Consider the following 24248-nt stretch of genomic DNA (forward strand, 5'->3'; position numbering starts at 1 on the left):
GCTGACTGAAAGGAACCATTTTAAAGTGTATTTATTGTGATTTACAATTAGTTTAACTTTTTGGCCTGCCTTTTATCCGGAAGAAGTTCAGCTTCACATTTGATAATTTCTACAACGCTTCAGATCGGCACATAACAAGAAGGTTAAAAATAGGTTAAAAACATTAGCATTGTTAATGTTAAACTTACACAAAATTTTAGTCTATGTAATCGACAGTATTGATATTGTTCTGTCATTTGCGATTGTTTTTGATTTTTGAAGCAATCTGACTGCCAGAATGTTTCAAGATTAATATCAACAATACTTGATTGCGGTTAAAGTGTTCAGAAGAAAAATACGTGCCAGAATGACTTGACTAGTCGTTATCGTTGTGGTAGTTGATATTTGGCTACACTACTCCAGCGTTATGCGTCTCTAGTCTGTCAGTCTCTTTCCCACGATAAACATAATCGCACTTTCGCTTGATCTGAGCGTTTCAACAGCGATCAAGTTTTGTCCATATAAATCTTGAAACATCCCGTTGGTCAGATCGCCGCAAACATAAAACAATTGCAAACGATATAAAAATGTCGACACATTTGATAAAATCTACTAAAGTTCTGTGTAAGTTCATCTATAATCCCACGACCAAACAAGAGCGAAGCGATTGATTGGGAGATTTATGATAAATGCACATGTGCACACAACTCCCGAAAAGTTATTCGTTAACGGCCGTCACCAAACCCTTGTAATGAAATCCTACCAACAAATTTAACTATTTTTCAGTAAAGTCGTTTAGGTATAATAATGATACAAAACGCATATAAACCTATTTAAATATGTTACCAAGCCATTGAAAGGTTACCGCAAATTCCTAAAACTAACCCATCTGATCGGATTATACATAAATAGACAGATTTATTCTGCCAAAAATCGCCACAAAACGCTTGAACAGCTTGGCTTATTAATAATTTCGACCGACCTACGAAACGCCAACAAAGCCGTGCGACAGATAATAGAACTGTTTACTGTGTACTGTTTGAGGCTTAGACCGATTTACAGGTACGAAAATGTGGTACACAGTTTATCAGCCTACGTTTTTGTCCAATTACCGAAGGTTTTTCAAATTATCTAGAACATCAGCCAGATTTCTTTACATCTTATCTACAAGGTAGGGCGTTACTACAACGCCCTTTTATGACAAGAATATTTCTTTATTTCACTCCAGTTTGCATAAAACTTCCAGACGCGTAAATGCCAACGCTTGCTTTCTGTTACATATCGATGTCAAAACCATTCTACATTCACAACACAACCAACTTTCAAACTGTATATTACACATCAGCTTGCCGTTTAACTTTTAATATTGCATTTCAGAGATATAATAAACATATTTCTTTCTTGTTGTTGCTAGTTAAATTACGTACAGTAGGTTAGGTCTACAGCTTGAATTAATATTTATTTTATTATTGTAAAACATAAGTTTGAGATAGTTAAATATTTATTTTATTAATATTTATTTCTGTTACATATCGTTGTCAAAACCGTTCTGCATTCAACACAACCAACTTTCAAACTGTATATTACAATATATTTTACTTTTAATATTGCATTTCAGAGATATAATAAACATATTTCATTATTGCTGTTGTTATTTAAATTACATACAGTAGTTTAGGTCTACAGCTTGAATTAATATTTATTTTATTGTTGTAAAACATAAGTTTGAGATAGTAGTAGATTAGGTCTGATTTTTATACAACCTTTTGTTTTGCATAATTAACCTTTTGAATTTCATTTCAAAACTATTTGCCAACTACCATGGACATACAACCTCCCAGAACATCACGTCGTCGCCGTCCACGTGTCTCCCAATTATTATGTAGGAGGAGAAATAGAATTCTAGACTGCGCGACCTTTAACACATACTGTATACTTATAACAGATATTGTAATATCAACAATTTACCAATTACTCGTATACCTGGTTTCAATCCAACTTTACCTCCAAAATAAATTGTTAGTTGCGCCTTTTTAGAGTCGTGCTCCCTTAAATTAATTTTATATCATCTCAAACAAGTCTCATTTACATTATACTCTGTCAATTCCTGCTGAGAACTACTTTTTCAACAACCAACAGTACCCTTTCTTTTTTTCATTATTACTTTGGTCGTGGGCTGTATGACAGTGGAATTTATAGTACCTCTAATGTCTATAAATAGGCGACTGAACACGTGCAATTTTTATAATATTTAGAGATACTTGACAAAATAAATCGACAATTCGATCAAGTCCTTAGCAATGCATGCTTTACAAACTAGGTTTGATAACACTTTCACAAGTATATCACAAGTATATCACAAGTAAGATATATGATCGTAATGAGGATATCTTAACAAGTTCTACAAGTTTCAAATTAAAGAACTCAACACGGTAAAACCTTGACATACGAAGTGAGTCCGTTCCGATATTTCTTTGTATATATCTAAACCGGTGCATGTTGAAGCAGATACAGTCAGACCTCTACATGCGAGTGCCACAACGTGCGGGGAAACTCGAGATACGAGCTGACTTTTAAGCAATCTCTTGAGATACGAACTGGCTCTAGATGGCTCTAGTTACATGTGCCGTTAGTATGTGTGACCTTGAGCAATGTTATGGTTGTCCAAGGATTGTATTTTTATCACTCATTAGGCCACTCATTTTTGATTATTAGGTTCACAGATCCGCCGACGCGAGATAAAAACTACCGCTGAAAAAATAAAAAGTCTATGTGTACTTTTATTTTTATTTGAACCGCCGAAACTTGCAATTTGTTGATCAATGTTTTTTATTTGAAAACGTAACATTTTGCTTTCTTGTAACCAGGGCCGTATTGTTCTATGAGGCAGCCTCTGGCTGCCTCATAGAACAATACGAGGCAGCAAAATTCTATGAGTGCGTTCTGAGGCAGCAGAATTTCAGCACCCAGAACGGCCAAACGGTGATTTTCTTGTTGTTTAGTGTCGACAATGCTCGGACGAAAGGTGCGAACATATCATGCAGAGCCTGTTTTCAGAATAATACTAGTGGATGCAAACCTAGCGAATCCATTTCGACACCATTTTTACTGCTAAAAAAAGAATGGAAAATGGCCTTTTTGGTTTTGTCTGTTCTGGATTCACATATTTAATGATAACGATTAAGTTGAAATGTGCTAGACGCTGTTGAACTGACGAAGAGTTTTGATTTTGACGACTGCCATAAATTCTGGACTTTTAAAACATTTACTTCCACTTAAGATGAATATTTTGATAGATATGGGAAGCCAATTACGGGATAATGTAGAATAATTCTTGGTTGGCTTTACTAGCCTTATTGCAGTTTGACGAATTATTCTGACGATAGTCACTTGACTGATTACAATTTGCAAATTGTATTTGAAATGTTTTTTTTATCATTACTATTATTGTTATATCGACGCTGCGCGAAGCAGCCGTGTTTAGAACTATCTTGAAACTTTCAAGAAAAAAAGAAAATTTGTTCGCAGCTTCCTTCTTATTGCTTATATATCGAGTATGCTTGCTACTTTCTTCACACTATTTTTACGTGAAAACATCTACTTCATTGCAAGGAAATCAACTCAGGATTTTCTGGGGCTGCATATATGTAACAGCTGATTTAAACTTATTGTAATTTTGTGTGTTTCTTTTTTAATATCTGCTTGACAAGCTCTAATCACGTAGTATATGTCTATAATTTGTTTGTTTAGTGAGCTATGTTATTATTTATATTTGCATGGAAATATTTATTTGTATAGTTTTTTGTATATATATATAATATATATATGTGTGTGTGTATGTATGTCTATTTTATTTTCTAATTTCGACATTGAAAATTTGCCATTAAAAAAAAGAAAAAACAGACATTGACACTTTTATTTTTATTTCGACCGACATACTCTAAAATGTGTTGAAAAAATCTGTGAATCTAAAAATATAAAATGAGTGGTCTTATGCTAGCAGCCTACTGGCTAGGCAGTCACCTTATATCTATCAATACTGGCACAAAACCGTAACACTAGAAAATTTAGACGACAAAATTAAAGTAGGTTAGTGAAAAATTAAAACAAAGCTCCAAGTGTGTGTTCAGTGAGCTAAATTAATTCAGGTTAAATTAAAAGTTTCTCTTACGGAGTGTCACAAAGGTTTAGTGTATCGGGTGCGTTGCTGTCAAGTCTCTCTATCAGACCATCGCTGACCACTACATCTGTCTCAAAGGTAAAATCTAGCAGTAATGTACATAGTAATGTTACATTTTATTTCATATTTTAGCAACCACATACGAATTTGTTACTTTTTTAGCCTAGGCACTAAATTACAACTAAAGAATGTTTTTCCAGCATAATATCTTGTATAATGTGGGAGTTTTTCATAGTGTAGTAACGGATCGATTTGTATTTAGTTGTTTTATATAAGAAACAGTGCCCTATGAGAAACAAGTGAATTGACTTCAGAGCTGAGTTCCAAAACGCTCGTATGTAGCGGTATGACTGTATTTATATAAGTATACACTGTGTTCCACTTAATGCAGCCGCAGTTCAAAAACAACAAATACTTCAGATAATTACATATAACATTAAATGCTTTATAACACTTCACAAGAACTAAAAGTACTAACTTTTACTTCCTATCGGAAGCGATAGGAAGGGACAGTGCGTAGGTAAAAAGCTATTCTAACCTAGACTACATGAAGCGGACAGTGCGTAGGTAAAGAGCTATTCTAACCTAGACTACACGAATTATTAAAATATTAACGCGATATGATCTGATACATACAATGCAACTGCCTAGATGCGCTATTGTTGGTTCTCTCTCATTGGTTCACCATGGCAGGAACTTCTTATCGTGTATCCAGTACTTTATTTTGGATGTTTTAGAAGCTATAAATTATTTCTTTTTCAATAATAATAATTTCTTTTTATGCATCAAAAGCTCCGTCGCAGAGAAGGTCGCTATCTCTAGCGCATCTAGGCAGTTGCATCGTATGTATCAGGTCATATCGCGCTGATACTTTTATTGTGTGTCGTCGTACGTGTCTTGGACTATACCAATTGTCAAAGCTGCTAGTCGTGCTCGCTAAAAAATTTGTTAGCCAATTAAAAACGTTTCGTTGACGAATTCGGTGTGCATGCACAGCTCAGACAATTCTGTGATATTCGGGTGAATAAATCTGTGAATTCTGTGAAATTCGAGAATTCGGTCAGATTGAACGAATAATTCGTTACGTGTGGCTGGACCTTAATGCCGATTATGCAATCATGGAAACATAGTGCATGTCAGCTCAGGTAGTTTCACTTTGCAATAGACCTGTTTAAAAACCTTGTATTTGTTTGTAAATTTGTATTATAACTCATTATTGGCTTGGGTAATTACAATAGAATCTATAGTCCTATTTTGAGGTTAAAATTGGTGCTTCGCACGCATGTTCAAGCTGTATCTGTGATTAAAAGTTTCCCCTTATTCACACGAAAAGTCTGTATTTTAATTGGCTACGCGTAAAAGTTTTGCTCCGCTAAAAAATTGCTTGGACGCTGATATCGACTAGTTCAGTAGTACAGAAGATGAATTGAGGTTAAAAACCATTGTGGAAGGTATTGAACAGCCATAAGAAGATGAATTGAGGTTAAAAACCATTGTGGAAGGTATTGAACAGCCATAAGAAGATGAATTGAGGTTAAAAACCATTGTGGAAGGTATTGAACAGCCATAAGAAGGCGAAATGAGTTTAAATGAAAGCAACAATCAAGATACAACTAGCCGAGCAAATGATGCAAATACTGTAAAACCTCTAATTGAATACCACCTTCAACTGACCACCACCCTGAGAGAAAGTTTGAAAAATAAGCCACTCTTTAATTGAACGCCACCTACATTTAACCACCACTTTGACATTGTTTGATCTTTATGAGCCCATAATATCAATTGATTAGTAGAAGAGTGTCCAAAAAATCATAATAATAATAATGAATTGTTTATATAAATAACAATAAATTCTCTTGTTGTCCAATTCCAAAGCTTTCCGTTTTCCGAAAGCTTTGAAAGCAACACCATAGAAATAATTAATAACTGTCTCAGGCTAATAGTAGTTATTGTTTAAAGCGGTCTGGATACGTCGAAGTACATACAGTATATATAAAAAATGGTTTACATTTATGATGGTAAATGAACGACAAGTCTTCGGGTCAAAGTTGTGTTTAGCGAGCAAAACTTCTACACATTGTATTTGTGTTAAATGCACCGCGTAGAAATAATACTCTGCCAAAAAATCGTTTAGACGCTAATATTGGCCAGTTCAGCAGAGCAGAAGAAAATTTGAGATCTGAAGACATTGTGGAAGGATTATGGACAACCAGAAAAAGCTTGTTCCATCGAAAGCTACATTCAGAATACAGCAATCCGAGCAAACGATGGAAATATTTTTGTTTTGAAAACATAAATTTTTGTTCCTGTATGCAATATAAGTATGGTTCGTTTATGTCACTTGTTCATGAATATATATATATTTGTAGCATTTGATCAATTATCATTATATAATTTATAAATTTGCAGATTTATAGCATGTTATTTAATAGCATCCTTGCAGTTATCTTAACATGGCTTACTTTGGATCGACGCTCATAACTCCTCTTCTATAGCACATAAAAAGCTAGCTTTGGCTGCAAACTGTTGCAAACATATTATTGAGTGCAATGAGCTTATATTCAACACTGTTAAATATAGATATAAAATAAGAATATGCCTTAAAAATTAGAATGAAATGAAAAAAATGAAAGCTCTAACAAATTGCAAAGCGAGGCACAGGCTATAAAATCATCACAGATTAATTGCAAGCAATAGATCACAACTAGTAAAGATATCTATTGGTTTCCCAATGCATATTTTATTTAGAGATCATTGACAAGTGAGAAGTAGTAAGTTAGCAGATTTATTGCATCCAAAAGGTTTAACATCGCTCCACCGCAAAAAGAGGGCAAAATATAAGTGACATTCACTTCGCCCGAAAATGAGCTAAATTTGGGGGTCCTACCACACAAAGCTGTCGTCAGAATAGTCACTTTTAAAATCACTGTCGTCACTTTTAAAATCACTGTCGTCACTTTTAAAATCACTGTCGTCACTTTTAAAATCACTGTCACCTTTTTCAAATTGGTAACCAAAACAACCTCTTTCTTCACACTTGTTATTTTAATACAAGTATCTATACTGGTGGCACTGGGTTGCGTTGAAAATCTGAAACTCACTAGGTTTGAACTTTTGCTAACCAAAAGCATGGCTCAACCAGCGACCTTTACAAATATATTAGTGATGTTTGGGAGCGTTGCTGATTACTCCGCGAAGAGTGACAGCCGTCTTAGGTTTTTAGAGCTATATTTCTTGTACTGAAAATAGACCGAGATTGCCTTTAATAATCACTGTCAGTCACTGACTTGGAAACGGATTTGCTGTCAATGTCGTGGCATTTCATTGATTTAATTATTTGGCAGTCTATAAATGCTGGGCCAGATGCTTCAAACCAAAACTAGTGAAGTTTCGGTTGACCGTGGTGATTTATGAACAAATAATAAGTTAGTAACGGTACGGCAACACGTAACAAAATTTCCGTTGGTTCTAACTAAAATCACGAAATGATTGAAACACACAGAATTATTCTGCTAGAATCGTGCTAGCGAGCACGATCTCAGCAGCTTTTGCAATTAGTATAGTCCAAGAGACGTATAATGACACACAATAGTAAAAGTATAAGTGCCAATCAACATAGTACACACGATGCAACTGCTTAGATTGCGTTATTGAATGTATTTATTGTTTGGACGCTATAGCTACAATTTGTTTATTTTTTAATTATATTTCCTTTTTAGCAGCGAAAGTTTTGTGGTAGAGAATGTCGACATCTCTAGCGCAAACAAGTCAGTTGCATCGTATTTACTATGATAACTTTCTGTAATAATTCTTTGTGTGTCGCATTATGTTTTCGGACTGCATATATCTTACAATTTGCTAAAGTCGTGTTCGCTAACTAATAATAGCGCGACTTAGACAGTTACTTCGTGTGTTCAATGTTGAAATGCTTTTGTATTTTTATTGTGTGTCACGGTACATGTCTTGGACTATACTAATTGCTAAAGCTGCTAGAATCGTGCTCGCTAATAATTCGTTTAATCTGTTAAAAGCGTTTGTCAACGAACTCGGTGGGCATGCACAGCTAAAATAATAATTCTGTGAATTTTTACCGATTAATTCTGCGTTTTTCGTGATTTCGGCCAGAACTCCGAACCAACGAAAAATTCGTTACGTGCAGCCGTACCTTTAGTAATCCTATTTACGCAATCCTTGTCACCTACATTGTTAAATGGTGGTTTCGTCTGTCACTTTTTAAATATCCCTGTCGTTGGGTCGTCAGAATCGTCACAAAACATGGGAGGACCCCCAAATTTGACTTCCTGAAATTTTGACGAGCCATTTGAAAAATACACCGCCAGCCTCTATTTGAACGCCACCGTCAATTGACCACCACTAAAGAGCAAGAGTTAAAAAATAGAGGGCTATGGCGTTCAATTAGAGGTTTTACGGTATTTTTGTTTAATAAATGATAATTTTTGTTGCTGCATGTATTATAAATGTTTCTTGTTTATGTCACTTATTGTTGAATATATACTTATAAGATTTGATAGATTATTATCATATAACTTAAAAATTTGCAGATATATAGCATATTATTTGATAGCATCATTGCCGTTAGCAAACATCGTTACGATGGATTGAGGCTTAAAACCTTTTCTTTACCACATCAGCTAGCTTGTTTTGTAAACTGTAGCAAACATATCAATGAGTGCAATGAGCTTTTATGCAACATTCTTAAATCCAGTTATAAAATGAAAATATGCCTTCACACTTACAAAAACTAAATAAAAAATTGAAAGCTGCAGCAAAATGGCGCACAATCTATAAGATCTTCGATGATTACTGTAAATACCCGCGTATAGGACGATACCATGTATAGGAATCAGTGGATGTCTGACCCAGAAAACGATGGAAAAACTGTTTAACTGTGTATAGGAAGCATCCTAGTTGTAGTCCTAAACTTCCATTAATTTTTATAGAAACGGTGGTGTTTCATATAAATATTCGTGAAATCATTCAACATTCGAAGAAAGGTTGAATGATTTCGAATGTCGAATGATTTCACGAAATCATTCGACATTCGTCATGTCGAATGATTGGTGACAGCGATCGGCGCTGATGTTAGACGCCTTCCGATGCTGTACAACCAAAAATGTTGAATCCAAATTGAAGTGGCACAATACAGACCTCGTCTTTATCCCCGGCAGCGTGACCAGTTTTCTGCAACTGATGGATGTCGTTAAGAATAAGCCATCCAAAGCAGCATTAAAGCAGAAATGAGCTGAATGGATGATTAATGGTAAGCATACTTTCACGGCGCAACATGAAGAAAGTCGACATGCCTATGATCTGCCAATGGTGACCACGAGGATAAATATTGTAGGATTTGAAATTTTTATAATAGATTTTCGATGAATAAAAGTAATAATAAAAGTATCCATGGATAAAACGCACCTGGGTTTTTAGGTCAACTTCTCAAGAAATAAAGTGAGTCTTATACGCGGGTATTTACAAGCAATAAATATCAACTTGTAGAGATATTTCTCAGCTCACCAGTGCTTACAGATCTATGACAAGTTGGAGGTGTTATATCAGCCTTCTTGCACCAATGTTAAAAGATAAAATTGTGCAACTAATATGCCCGGCATACTTGTCAATACTAAGCTGGACGTGATCGATATTGAAAGGGTTAAAGCAGCTACTTAGCTATACTATTCGTAAAATTATGATGGAACTTCTGCAAATGTTGAAACTGCCCAAAACCCATTAACGTTTGTAACTATTACAGTAGCTAGATAACACAGTAAATCATTTAGTGGATCCATCAAAAAAACTCAAAAGTTTGGCATGAGCAAACAACTCTATGAAAACAATCAGCTTTACTAATTCTAATCAGAGCACCTCTGATAATTAATAGTTCAAATACTGAATGTGTTATAATCATTTAGTGGATCCAAGAAAAAGCTAAGTTTCGCACGAGCAAACAACTCTATGAAAACAATCAGCTTTAATAATTCTAATCAGAGCACCTCTGATAATTAATAGTTCAAATACTGAATGTGTTATAATGTTCTAATCAGCAATAACAATATAAACCAAAAGCAAAGAAGTGATCGTGTGTGATTTAAGTAGACAACTCCTAGTGATATAAGAAAACTCCTAGCGATATAGCTGGACAACTCCTGATCTTTAAAGCACTTACTAAGGCTTCAACTGACAATTTCACAATGATCAATAATACTCATCATGCTGACTGCGAATTTTTTAAAGTTTTTAGTTTTAATCGATAATAACTGAACTTAAGGTGCCATGACGTAATTTTGCGGAATTAACGAAATGATGGTTTTTATATACTATTTACAAAAGAACAAAAAACTTTAAATAAAAATTGATAAACGCAAAAAAAAACACCATTACAATTAGTTTTGTGTTAAAAGTTTGACTCAAAAGACATAGCCTGATCTTTATATACTTCCTAACCTCCGCAAAGCCTGGGAGATCACAAGAACATAACGTAGACCTAACTACAGTGCGCCCTCGGGTTATGATGTCCCTGTTATACGATTCTTCTGCCTTACAATGCGGAACACGACGTTTTTCCATCCCCGCCATAGGATATCTTTTTTGCCATATTAACAAATATTTCTCTCGAAATTAAAATTTGGTAGTCGGTGTGCTGAAAACGTTGAAATAATGAAGATGCCGATATGCCATTCGCAAAAAACCCCTCGAATGTTTGAAAGAGATGCAACACTGACTCTCTCTCAGTTCACTGTTATTCGTTATAGTGAAAACAAAACCGGAAACAGATCGGTGACAATTTTAGCCGATGAGAAAGTGGAAGTTTATTAATATACATACCAAAACTTATTTTTTGGATGTGTTTAGCGAGCTAAATTCATTAAAAGTAATTTCAACGTTTATATTATACATCTGTTTCCAAGGTGAGAATTCCCTATGGTACGGCACTGCACCTAGTACATTGTAATGTTACATTTTGTTGCATATAATAACCACTAACTACACTAAAGTTACTATAGGTAATTATAGTTACTAAGGTAAACATATTATTTTGTTACGGATTTTTAATATACCCTAGGACACTTATGTATTCGCGGCATCTAACTTTCGCGTTTTTCGCGGTGTAATCCTCTCGCGAAAATTTAATGAGCGAAACTAAACTATCATAACGAACGAGCGAAAACGCGAAGTTAAATAGCTTTGTTCGTTGATATCCACAATAAAATCGTAATATTAGAAATGCAGGCAACTTTCGTCTGTGGTTAGGATAAATGGGAAATTTCTGGTAAACTCATTATAGCTAATACACCGACTGAGCAGCATGGCAAAGCAATATCAGTTTAGTCACCGAATTTGTAACTGATGAGGATGAAAGTCTGGTAGGTGAAGTCGTAAAATTGAAGAATAATTATTGCAGTGATGAATTTTATTACTATCCAAAAACAATATCAACCCTCATCAGGTCCAACCACATTATCTCTTTCACTGCCAATCATGTACAAATTCGTTACCGGCCTAGTGCCAGCCATTTTACCGAAATTGCCGATATTGCTTCATGATATGTATACAGTATTTTTCAAGTTCTACTTTAATTATCTGTATAATCACGAAAATCTAAGTTGTCTGTTATGTCATCGACAACTAATTACCTGTTTTATGACTTGCGCGGGGTAGTTAATGAACTCACAGAAAAATGTTCGTTTTTAGATCAGAAATTCTCAAACAAAAGTTTAAAACTGCTTCATTGTTTTAGGCTGATTTTATAGAGAAATCTTCGGACAACACAGTCAATTTCATAAAACAGTTAAAGACTGTGGGTTATGTGGTCAACAAATAATAAAATCAGGTTACCAGACAATTGCTGAGAAAGTCAGAAACTGCGTTTATGTCAGTGGCCCCTAGAAAACGCATAATGCGTTTATGACGGCGTAAGGGTTATACAGTTTTGGTTGTAAAGTTGGTTGTTACCTATCTATTTTCTTCCTCTTGGGATTCGAGTGTGAAAGTCACGGCGGGAGGGACCTAGACGTCATTGATAGTTTAAGAAACAAATGGCAGCAAGCGATCAAATTGAATTGTCGATCTCACCCACACATTTCAACCTGTGGTTTACAAATACGAACTATTCCCAAATTGAATTTTTTTCTTATTATTGAACTGGACCTGAGGATTGTAATATTTTTTCCACTGCATTTATTTTCACACCACTATATTTTCGTACTCATCAGAGCTGCGAAATTAAGTTGCAGCGAAATTTTACTCTGTGTGCTACTCACGAAACTAAATACTAGCGAAATATAAGTGTCCTAGGGTATACAGTATGTATATAAAATTGGGATGATTTTCACCAAGGGGTGTTTGCATTAGATAATTACAATGGGTTTCTATACAGTTTCGCTGCAATTTAATGAATTCACGACAATAATTTTTCTACTTTAAATTCAATCATTTGCATCACAGAAATATTACTACTGACCCATTTAAATATTACTACTGACCCATTTAAATAGTACTACTGACCCATTTAAATATTACTACTGACCAATTTAAATATTACTACTGACCCATTTAAATATTACTACTGACCAATTTAAATATTACTACTGACCAATATAAATATTACTACTGACCAATATAAATATTACTACTGACCAATTTAAATATTACTATTGACCCATTTGAATGCACATGTTGTTTAAAAGCTTATGACACATAGCTAAGTAACTCACCATCGGCTTTCTCGATTGCCTCATTATCACATAGATTGGGGGCCGTAGCCTCAGTGCTTCCTTAAAATTACACTCTAACAGCTTCATGTCCTTCAGCTGCTCGTAATCCAAGCTATCAAATGCTGACCCACGCACCTGTATAATTTAATATACAATACAATCCAGTGTTCAGCCAAAATAACAAGCTACATTCTACAAAAACAACACTGACAATGTAGTTGATAATAATAGATTATTTGTAAACAAATTAAGCTGATTAATCCGGATAAATCTATTGAAATGACAAAATAAGCAATAAGATCACGAAGAAATCAGAACCAAAAAATTTAACAGTGCAAAATAGATAAAAATTTAAAATCACCTCGACTATGACTAAAATAGAATTGTCAGCGATTTCGCTGACAAGCCTCATAAAGCTTTTGAAAAAAAACTTCTTATACTAAAGTTAAAAATCTCAATGTTTAGTGCAAGAAGACATAATAAAACTGAACAGACAATAATATAGTTACGTGCTTTTACTAGCAATATCATATATGATAAAATTTACCGCCAACAATGTGAAACAATTTAAAAACTGTTTGGCTATTAAATACCCAAAAATTATTTACAGATAAATAATTAGCTGTTTACATACACCTCTACACAACATATGTACAATATTTCTAATTTATTTGATAATTATGGGGCCACTCAATCACCACAATGTCTAGCTAAAATAGAATTTCAAAAGATTTAGCCAAATTTGAAAGGATTGTTATGTAGTTTAAGCGGAAAAATTTATAATATAACACAATGTCTAGTAAACTCATTTATAATATAACACAATGTCTAGTAAACTCATTTATAATATAACACAATGTCCAGTAAACTCATTTATAATATAACACAATGTCGAGTAAACTCATCTATTATATAACACAATGTCTAGTAAACTCATTTATAATATAACACAATGTCCAGTAAACTCATTTATAATATAACACAATGTCTAGTAAACTCATTTATAATATAACACAATGTCTAGTAAACTCATTTATAATATAACACAATGTCTAGTAAACTCATTTATAATAAAACACAATGTCTAGTAAACTCATTTATAATATAACACAATGTCCAGTAAACTCATTTATAATATAACACAATGTCTAGTAAACTCATTTATAATATAACACAATGTCTAGTAAACTCATTTATAATATAACACAATGTCCAGTAAACTCATTTATAATATAACACAATGTCTAGTAAACTCATTTATAATATAACACAATGTCCAGTAAACTCATTTATAATATAACACAATGTCTAGTAAACTCATTTATAATATAACACAATGTCTAGTAAACTCATTTATAATAAAACACAATGTCTAGTAAACTCATTTATAATATAACACAATGTCCAGTAAACTCATTTATAATATAACACAATGTCTAGTAAACTCATTTATAATATAACACAATGTCCAGTAAACTCATTTATAATATAACACAATGTCTAGTAAACTCATTTATAATATAACACAATGTCCAATAAACTCATTTATAATATAACACAATGTCCAGTGAACTCATTTATAATATAACACAATGTCTAGTAAACTCATTTATAATATAACACAATGTCTAGTAAACTCATTTATAATATAACACAATGTACAGTAAACTCATTTATAATATAACACAATGTCCAGTAAACTCATCTATTATATAACACAATGTCTAGTAAACTCATTTATAATATAACACAATGTCCAGTAAACTCATTTATAATATAACACAATGTCTAGTAAACTCATTTATAATATAACACAATGTCCAGTAAACTCATTTATAATATAACACAATGTCCAGTAAACTCATTTATAATATAACACAATGTATAGTAAACTCATTTATAATATAACACAATGTCCAGTAAACTCATTTATAATATAACACAATGTCCAGTGAACTCATTTATAATATAACACAATGTCCAGTAAACTCATTCATAATATAACACAATGTCCAGTAAACTCATTTATAATAAAACACAACGTCTAGTAAACTCATTTATAATATAACACAATGTCCAGTAAACTCATTTATAATATAACACAATGTCTAGTAAACTCATTTATAATATAACACAATGTCCAGTAAACTCATTTATAATATAACACAATGTCCAGTAAACTCATTTACAATATAACACAATGTCCAGTAAACTCATTTATAATATAACACAATGTCCAGTAAACTCATCTATTATATAACACAATGTCTAGTAAACTCATTTATAATATAACACAATGTCCAGTAAACTCATTTATAATATAACACAATGTCTAGTAAACTCATTTATAATAAAACACAATGTCTAGTAAACTCATTTATAATATAACACAATGTCTAGTAAACTCATTTATAATATAACACAATGTCCAGTAAACTCATTTATAATATAACACAATGTCCAGTGAACTCATTTATAATATAACACAATGTCTAGTAAACTCATTTATAATATAACACAATGTCTAGTAAACTCATTTATAATATAACACAATGTCCAGTAAACTCATTTATAATATAACACAATGTCCAGTAAACTCATCTATTATATAACACAATGTCTAGTAAACTCATTTATTATAATATAACACAATGTCCAGTGAACTCATTTATAATATAACACAATGTCTAGTAAACTCATTTATAATATAACACAATGTCTAGTAAACTCATTTATAATATAACACAATGTCCAGTAAACTCATTTATAATATAGCACAATGTCCAGTAAACTCATTTATTATATAACACAATGTGTAGTAAACTCATTTATAATATAACACAATGTCCAGTAAAATCATTTATAATATAACACAATGTCTAGTAAACTCATTTATAATATAACACAATGTCCAGTAAACTCATTTATAATATAACACAATGTCTAGTAAACTCATTTATAATATAACCCAATGTCCAGTAAACTCATTTATAATATAACACAATGTCTAGTAAACTCATTTATAATATAACACAATGTCCAGTAAACTCACTTCCCGCTAAAAACCATTATAACACTGTTTATACGTTATTATAGCTCTTTATACCTTCATTATATGTAACAATATAATAATACTAGATGAATGCCCCGCATTGCCCGGGTAATAAAAAGTTTTTGCACAGAAAATTTATTTTAATCAACACATACAACATTCACCATTCTAACTTTTAAATGAAGTGTTGGTTTATTTCTGTTTGTGCTGTTTAATTACGTTTGTGCTTTATATACATGTATTTAAAAAATCTATAAATATATCTAGATATATTTATAGCATTTTGGGAAAGTCTCGACACATCTTCCTTCTAGTACACTGACAGTCTCGCGCTTAGATAGCAAACCTGTCTGCAAAACTGGGATTTCCGAGTTGAATGCCAGAACCAGTGTCGTAGTTTCATAGCGTCCCGTGACCAGGAAACGGAAACAAAAACGCTTGATTCCAAACAAACCCAATCGACATACTGATCTCAAATGCAATATTCTTACCTGGCTCTCAACATCTCACTCTTTTGCATTTACTTTACTTTATTACAAAAAATCATTTGCAGTTTCTTGTAGGAAATTTTGTCCTTTTTCAAATAGTGTATAATACAACAATCAATTTCAGAGCGACTGCCAATGGAAGTAATTTTTGTTGGTTAGTGTTGCGGCCTCTCCATTATAACTTATATAAAACAATAGTGGGCGTGGCTTGTTTGTTTGAAGCCGTGCAAGCTCCGATATACGCATCCGTTAGCAGCGAAACTCTGTGAGGTTATACAGCTCTGTACTGTCAGAGTCATATAGCTTTACAAAGTCTCGTGACCAAAACAGGAAACAAAAACGTCCGATTCCAAACAAACCTGGATCGACATACTGATATCTAATAGAATATTCATACCTCGCTCTCAATACCGCTCTTTTTGCATTTACTTTACGTTAAAAAAAAGAAGTTATTAGTAGCTTTTTGTAGGGAATTTTGTTTTCTTTCAAATGGTTCATGATACAACAATCAATTTTAAAGCGACTGCTAATGGGAGTAGTTTTTGTTGATTAATGTTGCGGCCTCTTCATTATAACTTATATAAAAATAGTAGGCGTGGCCTGTTTGCTTGGAATCGAGCGAGCTCCCGCATACGCTTCTGTTGGTCGCGAGACTCTGTGAAACTATATGGCTCTGGCCAGAGCAAAGCAGTTTTTTCCGTTATATTATTATACATGTATAATATATATTTATAATGTATAATAATATATATCTATAGTCTTCATACCTGTTTAACACACCTATCAGCTAACTATGTGCAGACTGAAACTAGCACTCCGAATAACGAAACAATTTCTGGTGTTAAAAATCACAGTTATGGCTGATTTGTGGTGACTAGTTCTTGCCAAGCTAGAAATTAGCAATGACCTCAAGCAATGACCTCTTGAGCAATTAGCTCAAGACCAAACCTCATAAAAGCTGTCATCATGTGAAATGAATAAGGAGGCTTTGGTTTGATAATGTCCATTAACCAGCATTAAACTTGATGTTTCTCATGATAACATACAATACTTAGATGATTGTGTGATGATGCAAAAGTGGCAACCAGAATGTTAAATGTCCATTCAGATAAATGACTAGTGCATGCGAAGAGAATAAACAAAAGACATATACAACCGCAAAAAGCTGATTAATAAATTATGTCTTGAATATGTTCAAGAAATAAATAATTAAATTCCTGCTAAAATTAATAGCAGTGAAGCATTTACAACATATTCAAAGACATAACAGAATCCCAGTGGACTGAACTAATATACATTTTTATTCACAAATTCATGTATTTAATGTTACAAACAGCTGCATTCGCTTAGATAACCTGTGGCAAAAATCAAACATTTTTGGAGTTGCCCGATCACTGATATTATTTTAGTGTAATACAGAAAATAGTGGATTATTTCAAGAAACTTCAACTGTTTATTTAATATAGATCACTTGAATAACTTAACGACTCCACATCCCATTAATGGCCTGTAAAATGCCAAAGCAGCTCAGTATTAGTGCTGAAAATTTGTAAAACAAACCAGCATCGCGCGTCGGCACTGTTGCACCAAGGTGCATGGAAACTTAGCAGCCATCGGAGTATACAAATGTCAGTGGTAGTTGTAGCTATATCAGTAGTAGAAATGCTCATAAACTAACTTGAAGCTGCTCCTGGTAACACTGCTCCTGGAGGTCGGGGTTGTGAGCGAGGAAAAGCCCGAGCCAAGAGCTGGTGGAAGAGGATGTGTGTTGGCCGGCCATCAGCAGTCCGATCAGCATGCCAGCAATTTCATCATCCGTCATGTACCTGCCATCCCTACGGGTAACAGAAGTAAAAACTTGGGAAAAAGTCAAAAGTGAGTCCTGTACAAACGAGCCATATTGTCACTATGATTGGCCACTGCAAGAATACTGCTGACCGAGCATTAGAAAGTAGGTGTACTGCGCAGTAGTAAAAGCACGGAATGTAATTACAGTCAAACATGGATAACTCGAACTTCAAGGGACCGAGCAAAAGTGTTCGAATTATCAGAGCATTCAAGTTATCAGAGCACTGTCACAAGTCCATATATTTACTTATTTATTAGTAGATACATGTACATATACAAACTATAATATAAATCAAAAGCACAAATGGCTTGTTTCAAATTAAATGCTTCTAATGTAAAGTTTAAAACGTTTTCATGAAAAGTATAGAGATTTTTCTATCACTTGAGATTGGTTTGTTGTTTGAGGTGATGTTATTGCCAGGACGTTTTTCAGATTGACATTGGCAAAACTTGATCGTTGTTGAAATGCTCAAAAGAAAAGACATTTTTTTCTTTTGGGGTTTTACCCACGATCAATTTTGCCGTTTTTTCTTCAAGATTATGCAGATTACCTTACTTTACCTGGGATTTGTTAAGAGCAACACTCCGAGGCAGTTCAATTAGAAGTTTTACGAGGTTTTACGGTACATTCTATATCACTCACGCTTTTTTAATAGATACTTATTGAATGTACACACGTATTCTGTGTTTAGGTCAAACGATGAATAGTTTTTTGTAGCTCAGACAACGTATACGTTTAATTACAACAATTTTTAAGACGTTTTAAACATTCAACATTCCGACGTTGATTCAACACGGAATCAACGTCGGAAAACTATTCATCACGGGCTAGCCGAGTCACGCACTCAAGGATTTTTGCCACGCACATACAAAACAACATGCGATTTTTGTTTGTATGTGCGTGGCGAAAATTCTTGCGCGCGTGACCCGGCTAGCCCGTGCTATTCATCGTATCGCAGTATAAATCAAATTTCACCAAACTTTTAGAAAAGTCGTTGACAAAAATATTTTGCCGATGGTGGTAATAACGACGCTTATGAATTACGAAAAGATGAAGTTTACCTCTATGGCTTTGAATAAAGTGATTTTCTAAAGCGAAAACAACCGTTTCAGTAGCTGTTGGGCAAAAAAACAGTTCGAATTAACAGTGTTGAGTTCGAGTTATCTATAGCAATTTATCATTACGTGGGAACGGACCAAAGGAAATGTTCGAATTAACCATGTGTTCGAGCTATCCGTGGACGAGTTATCCATGTTTGACTGTATATTGCATTCTACATGGCTGTAAATACTTACTAACGCTACTGCACTGCTAATGCATAAATGTCCATGCAAAAAAGTTCATGCTATTGTAATGCACTTTCCAGTACTTATCTATGCACAATTATGATATTTTCTATTTTATATGATAACTGTGACATGCTTACTACTGCTACTCCACTGCTAATGCAAGTACATAGATATCCAAGGAAAAATGTACTGCAACTGCAATTCATTACAGATCTGTGCATCAGGGAGTACTTATCAATGCACAGTTATGATTTTTTCATAATGGTCACAACACTGGAAGCATATATTAAAAAGGAATAGCTTGGTATGTTGACGATCGACTGTATGAATGATAGTGTTGGATATTACGAAAGTAAACATGAAGAATGACAAATGTACTTCCTGGTATAAATTGTCAAGTGTCTCGCAAAATAGAAAAGACGTTCTGATTTTAGTACAATAGCGCAAAATATGAATGACAACGAAACATTGGCATCTCTAAAAGATTTATGTTTTAACTTGGCCAAGGAAAGACTGAAATAAGAATTGATGTGACTAGTTGAAATACCAGACAGTCTAACACATTTGTTAAGCCAAAAATTATACGGAAAACGCTCAGACAAAATAAATGCAGAAACAAGAATTAGCAAGCTTTGTTAACAAATACATTACGACAATGCTCGCAGATAGGAGCACAGATTTACACTGCAATGCATTGATTAAACTTATTATTTTTACACATTTACCGTAAAACCTCTATTTGAACGCCACCTTCATTTGAACGCCACTATAAAAGAAGAGTTGAAAGATATAGCCCCACCCTTTAATTGAACGCCACCTCTATTTGAGCACCACTTTGGCATTCTACATATGACTGAAGGTATAAACACACTAGGCGTTATTTAGAGCGATATCGCGCAGCGTGGCGCTAATCTGCGCTAGAATTCACTCAGCGTGCTCATGCAGAGCGATAACGTTAGACTTTCTCTACACAACTTTATCGCTAGCGATATGCATTTCGATTGGTTGGCTTTTACCAGAATGCAGTTTTATGGCGGGTAAATATTTCTTATCGCTGTTCACCAATGTACAGCAGCGACAATTTGCTATTTTGTTACGATTGAAATGTCTTCAGAACAAACCCTGGATTGTTCATAAATTTAATAATAGCACTCCCGGTCCTGTACACCACAACAAACATAATTACAAAAATTCGAGTTGAAAACCAACATTTGGAGTCAATCGTTGCGCAAGTTGACCATCTTGAGAACGGTAAATATTTAATATATTAAGTATAAAAATCACTACAAAATAGAATATGTATAAAAATAGTAAAACATATAACAGTTAAAAATACAATAATCATTTTTTCTTATGTCTTCTTGTAGTGTAGGCAGTGTACAATCCGTGAAAGTGAGATAGATTTAATAACAAATGCGTAAGTTGTTTACGTTGTCGCCTAGACGGCGCCATATTGACTAACCTAGACTTATTAACAACTCCGAAGAAACTAATGATATGAATTTTATTGGCAGTTTGTGGGCGTGCCAATTACAGTACAGTATATCATTTGCTAGTGAACCGCTCAAGTGTGTTTATGCACACGCCAGCGAAATCTCCGCCCTCATCATGACACTCGCGATAAAATCGCCTAGTGTGTTTGGACCTTGATAGTGACTTGGTTACATCAATAATAATATCTTTCATTGTTGCTGTCCGTATCAAAGTCCATTTTCCAACTCCTAAGCTTTGCAATTTTCACTAAAACTTTGAAAGCAATACCGCAAAAATAATTAATTACTGTATCAGGTTAATTATTGTTTCTTGTTTAACATGGTCTTGATACCTTGATAAATGTAAAAAACCATTTAACATTTACGATGGACATTTGAGGGTAAATGTTATGCTAAGAGTGCATGCGACTGAAAGTTTATCATTATTTACGAGAAAAGTATTTTAAATATCAACACATAAAAGTAGAGCTCTGCTAGAAAAGTGTTTGGAAGCTAATATCGGCTAGTTTAAGCAGTGCAGAAGAGTTGAGGTCAGCAGACACTGCGGGAGGTATTAAACTGTCAGAAGAAAACGAAATGGTTCTAAACGAAAGCAACAATCAGAACGCAACTGGCTGAGCAAACGATGCAAACATTTTTTGTTTCAAAAATGTTAATTTTTGTTTCTGCATGTATTACAAATATGGTTTGTTAATGTCACTTAATTAAAACTTTTTTAATTTTATTACCAAATTTAATTTCATTATCAAGATTTATTCCCTCTCTACTGCATGTGTGGCACTTCATTCTGAACCAGAATTATCCTGGAATTAAATACATGTTCTTGAATATATATTTGTAGCATTTGATAGATTATTATTATGTAACTAATAAACTTACAGATTTGTAGCTCACTATTTGATAGCACGATTGCGGTTATATAAACTCGACTTACAATGGATCGACGCTCATAACTCCTCTTCTACGCATCTAAAAAGCCAGTTTTGGCTACAAACTGTAGCAAACATCAATAAATACCATGAGGTTTTATGTAACATTGTTAAATATAGTTATAAACAAAAAAATATACTTTCAAATTAAAAAAAAATTGAAACCTCCAATAAATTGCAACGCAGGCTACAAGATCATTGTAAGTTGATCGCAAACAATAAATATTAATTGGTAGAAATATTTTTCAGCTTCCCAATGCATATTTATTTAGAGATCTACGACAACTTAGAGGTAAGTTATAGCAGATTTACTGCATCCAAAATGGTTAATGTTGCTCGTCCGAAAGAGATTGCAAAATATAGGCGAAATTCTCTTTATTTTCCCAAAATTTTGATGAACTACAGCGCACCCTCAGGATACAATTACCCTGATATATAATTTTTTCACCTGAAGTTGAACATGATGATGTTTTCACCTCACCATACAAATTTTATTTCACCATTCGAATGCAAAACATTTTTCACCTGAGTTCAAATTTGGAAGTCGGTGTGCTTATCACGTACGTCGAAATAATAAAGACGCTGAAATGCTGTTCGCTAAAAACATTTTCATAATGTTTGGAAGAGACACGATGACCAATTTCTCTCTGGTCAGCATTGTGACATGTACATAAGCGACAGCAAATATTCATTTTTAGCGTAACACTCATATTTACAATAAAATTTTATTCAGCATATGTATATAACTACAAGTATCTATATTTAATTCGTTAGCTATGGAATCTGAGACTGATACAAACATTACAGAAAAAAAGAAAAAAATTATTTCCATGACACCCTAGTTTGAGATCATAAATAGAGACAAACAAGGCCCCCATATTGTTAATATTGCCAAGGAATATGGTCACAACCAATCAACAATTTCAACTATTATTAAAAACCTACATCGGCAGAAATCAAGAAAGCTATAAGTTGGTATGAAAACCTTACTAGGTTCATTGAAACTAAACATTCGGAAAATGTTCTTACAGGCCGTGTTATGGACAATGTTAATGAAAAGTGCATAAGCTATTTTAGAGAAATTTTGAGGAGTCGTCAAAAACAGACTTCATTAGATAGATCTTTTTCAAAGAGAAAAAATCGATAAGCACAGATGATAAGAGTGAAGCTAACAAAAAAGCTAGAAATGAAAACGCACCTGAAGAAGTGCTATTAGATTAGGTTTTTTAAAAAGCATTTTTAATTTCAAGTGTTTAATTTACTGATGTGGACTGGTACATGAAAAAAATACTGTACAATGCACGTATATCATTATTTATCCTCTTTGTATGTCATGTTTCATTTATTTCATTTAATGTTTCACTTTATTTCCTGTTAAATCGTGTTTTATTTATTTTATTTCATGTTTTATTCATTTCACGTTTAATCATGTTTTTGCAGGCGGGCGTTTTATGCTACGTAAATGAAAATCATCGTATGTATGTTGTAACGTCTCCCTTGGTTATTGAGTGGATGGTAACAACTGATGCTTTAAGTGTAGTTTATTTGTTACAACATAAACACCGTGAAACTACAATGTGTTATAAAATGGTTAAAATATGGGAATCAGACATAAGTTGTGTAAAGTAGCTTGATATAAAATGCAATAATATAATGACAAGTATGTTGAAAACAGGCTTATACATCAAATAATACATGTGTGCACGGATGTAGCAGAAATTCATTAATTCAAGTTTGACTGAAAGAACAATATTGATGTAAATGATGATTAAGTAAAAACATACCTCTATCCCTTCTTTCCAAGAGAGAGTTAATTTATATCTGCATTGTGTATACAAGTAAATGGAAAAGTAGTGACGTTGTAGAGGTCTGGAGTATAAATGAAAGTCTTCTGTTGTTCCAAAGAAATTTATATCACTTGGAATGAGTGAATCAGATGTTTATCGAAAAATTAAAAAAGGCATCAATATTGTAATAATGATGAAACAAAGGCAGCAGTGATTTCATTTAGTTTCGTTGTTGAGTGAGGCAATTCGTTACTATAATGTATGTGTTGGATGAAGGTGAGATGAATAGACACTGGTTTGTGCGTAATGCTATGAATAAGTTGGCAGCAATGTAACAACAAACAAGTTTACGGAACTGGTTATTTTTAGCAAGTATAATCATGCTGCTCTATTAGCCTAGTGATACACTCCCACCTAAAATTTTAAGATAAAATTTTACAATTTATTTAGAAGATTTAACTAAAACTACA

General features: G+C 33.5%; 2 protein-coding genes across 2 annotated transcripts in view; one reads left to right on the plus strand and one right to left on the minus strand.

Moving 5' to 3' along the window:
* Nucleotides 1-24248, plus strand: part of LOC137410522 (lanosterol synthase-like) — a 294280-nt gene that overhangs the window by 205457 nt on the left and 64575 nt on the right. The window lies entirely within an intron of this gene.
* LOC137410523 (lanosterol 14-alpha demethylase-like) overlaps nucleotides 1-24248 on the minus strand; it is a 55747-nt gene that overhangs the window by 10149 nt on the left and 21350 nt on the right. Inside the window, exons 7-8 of the mRNA XM_068095953.1 lie at nucleotides 18110-18266; nucleotides 12892-13026 (exon numbers count right to left, since the gene is read on the minus strand). Of these exons, the coding sequence (XP_067952054.1) occupies nucleotides 12892-13026; nucleotides 18110-18266 (292 nt within the window). The remainder of the gene's footprint in view (nucleotides 1-12891; nucleotides 13027-18109; nucleotides 18267-24248) is intronic.

This window comes from Watersipora subatra, chromosome 1, assembly GCF_963576615.1.
Source record: "Watersipora subatra chromosome 1, tzWatSuba1.1, whole genome shotgun sequence".
Taxonomy (NCBI): Eukaryota; Metazoa; Bryozoa; class Gymnolaemata; order Cheilostomatida; family Watersiporidae; genus Watersipora; species Watersipora subatra.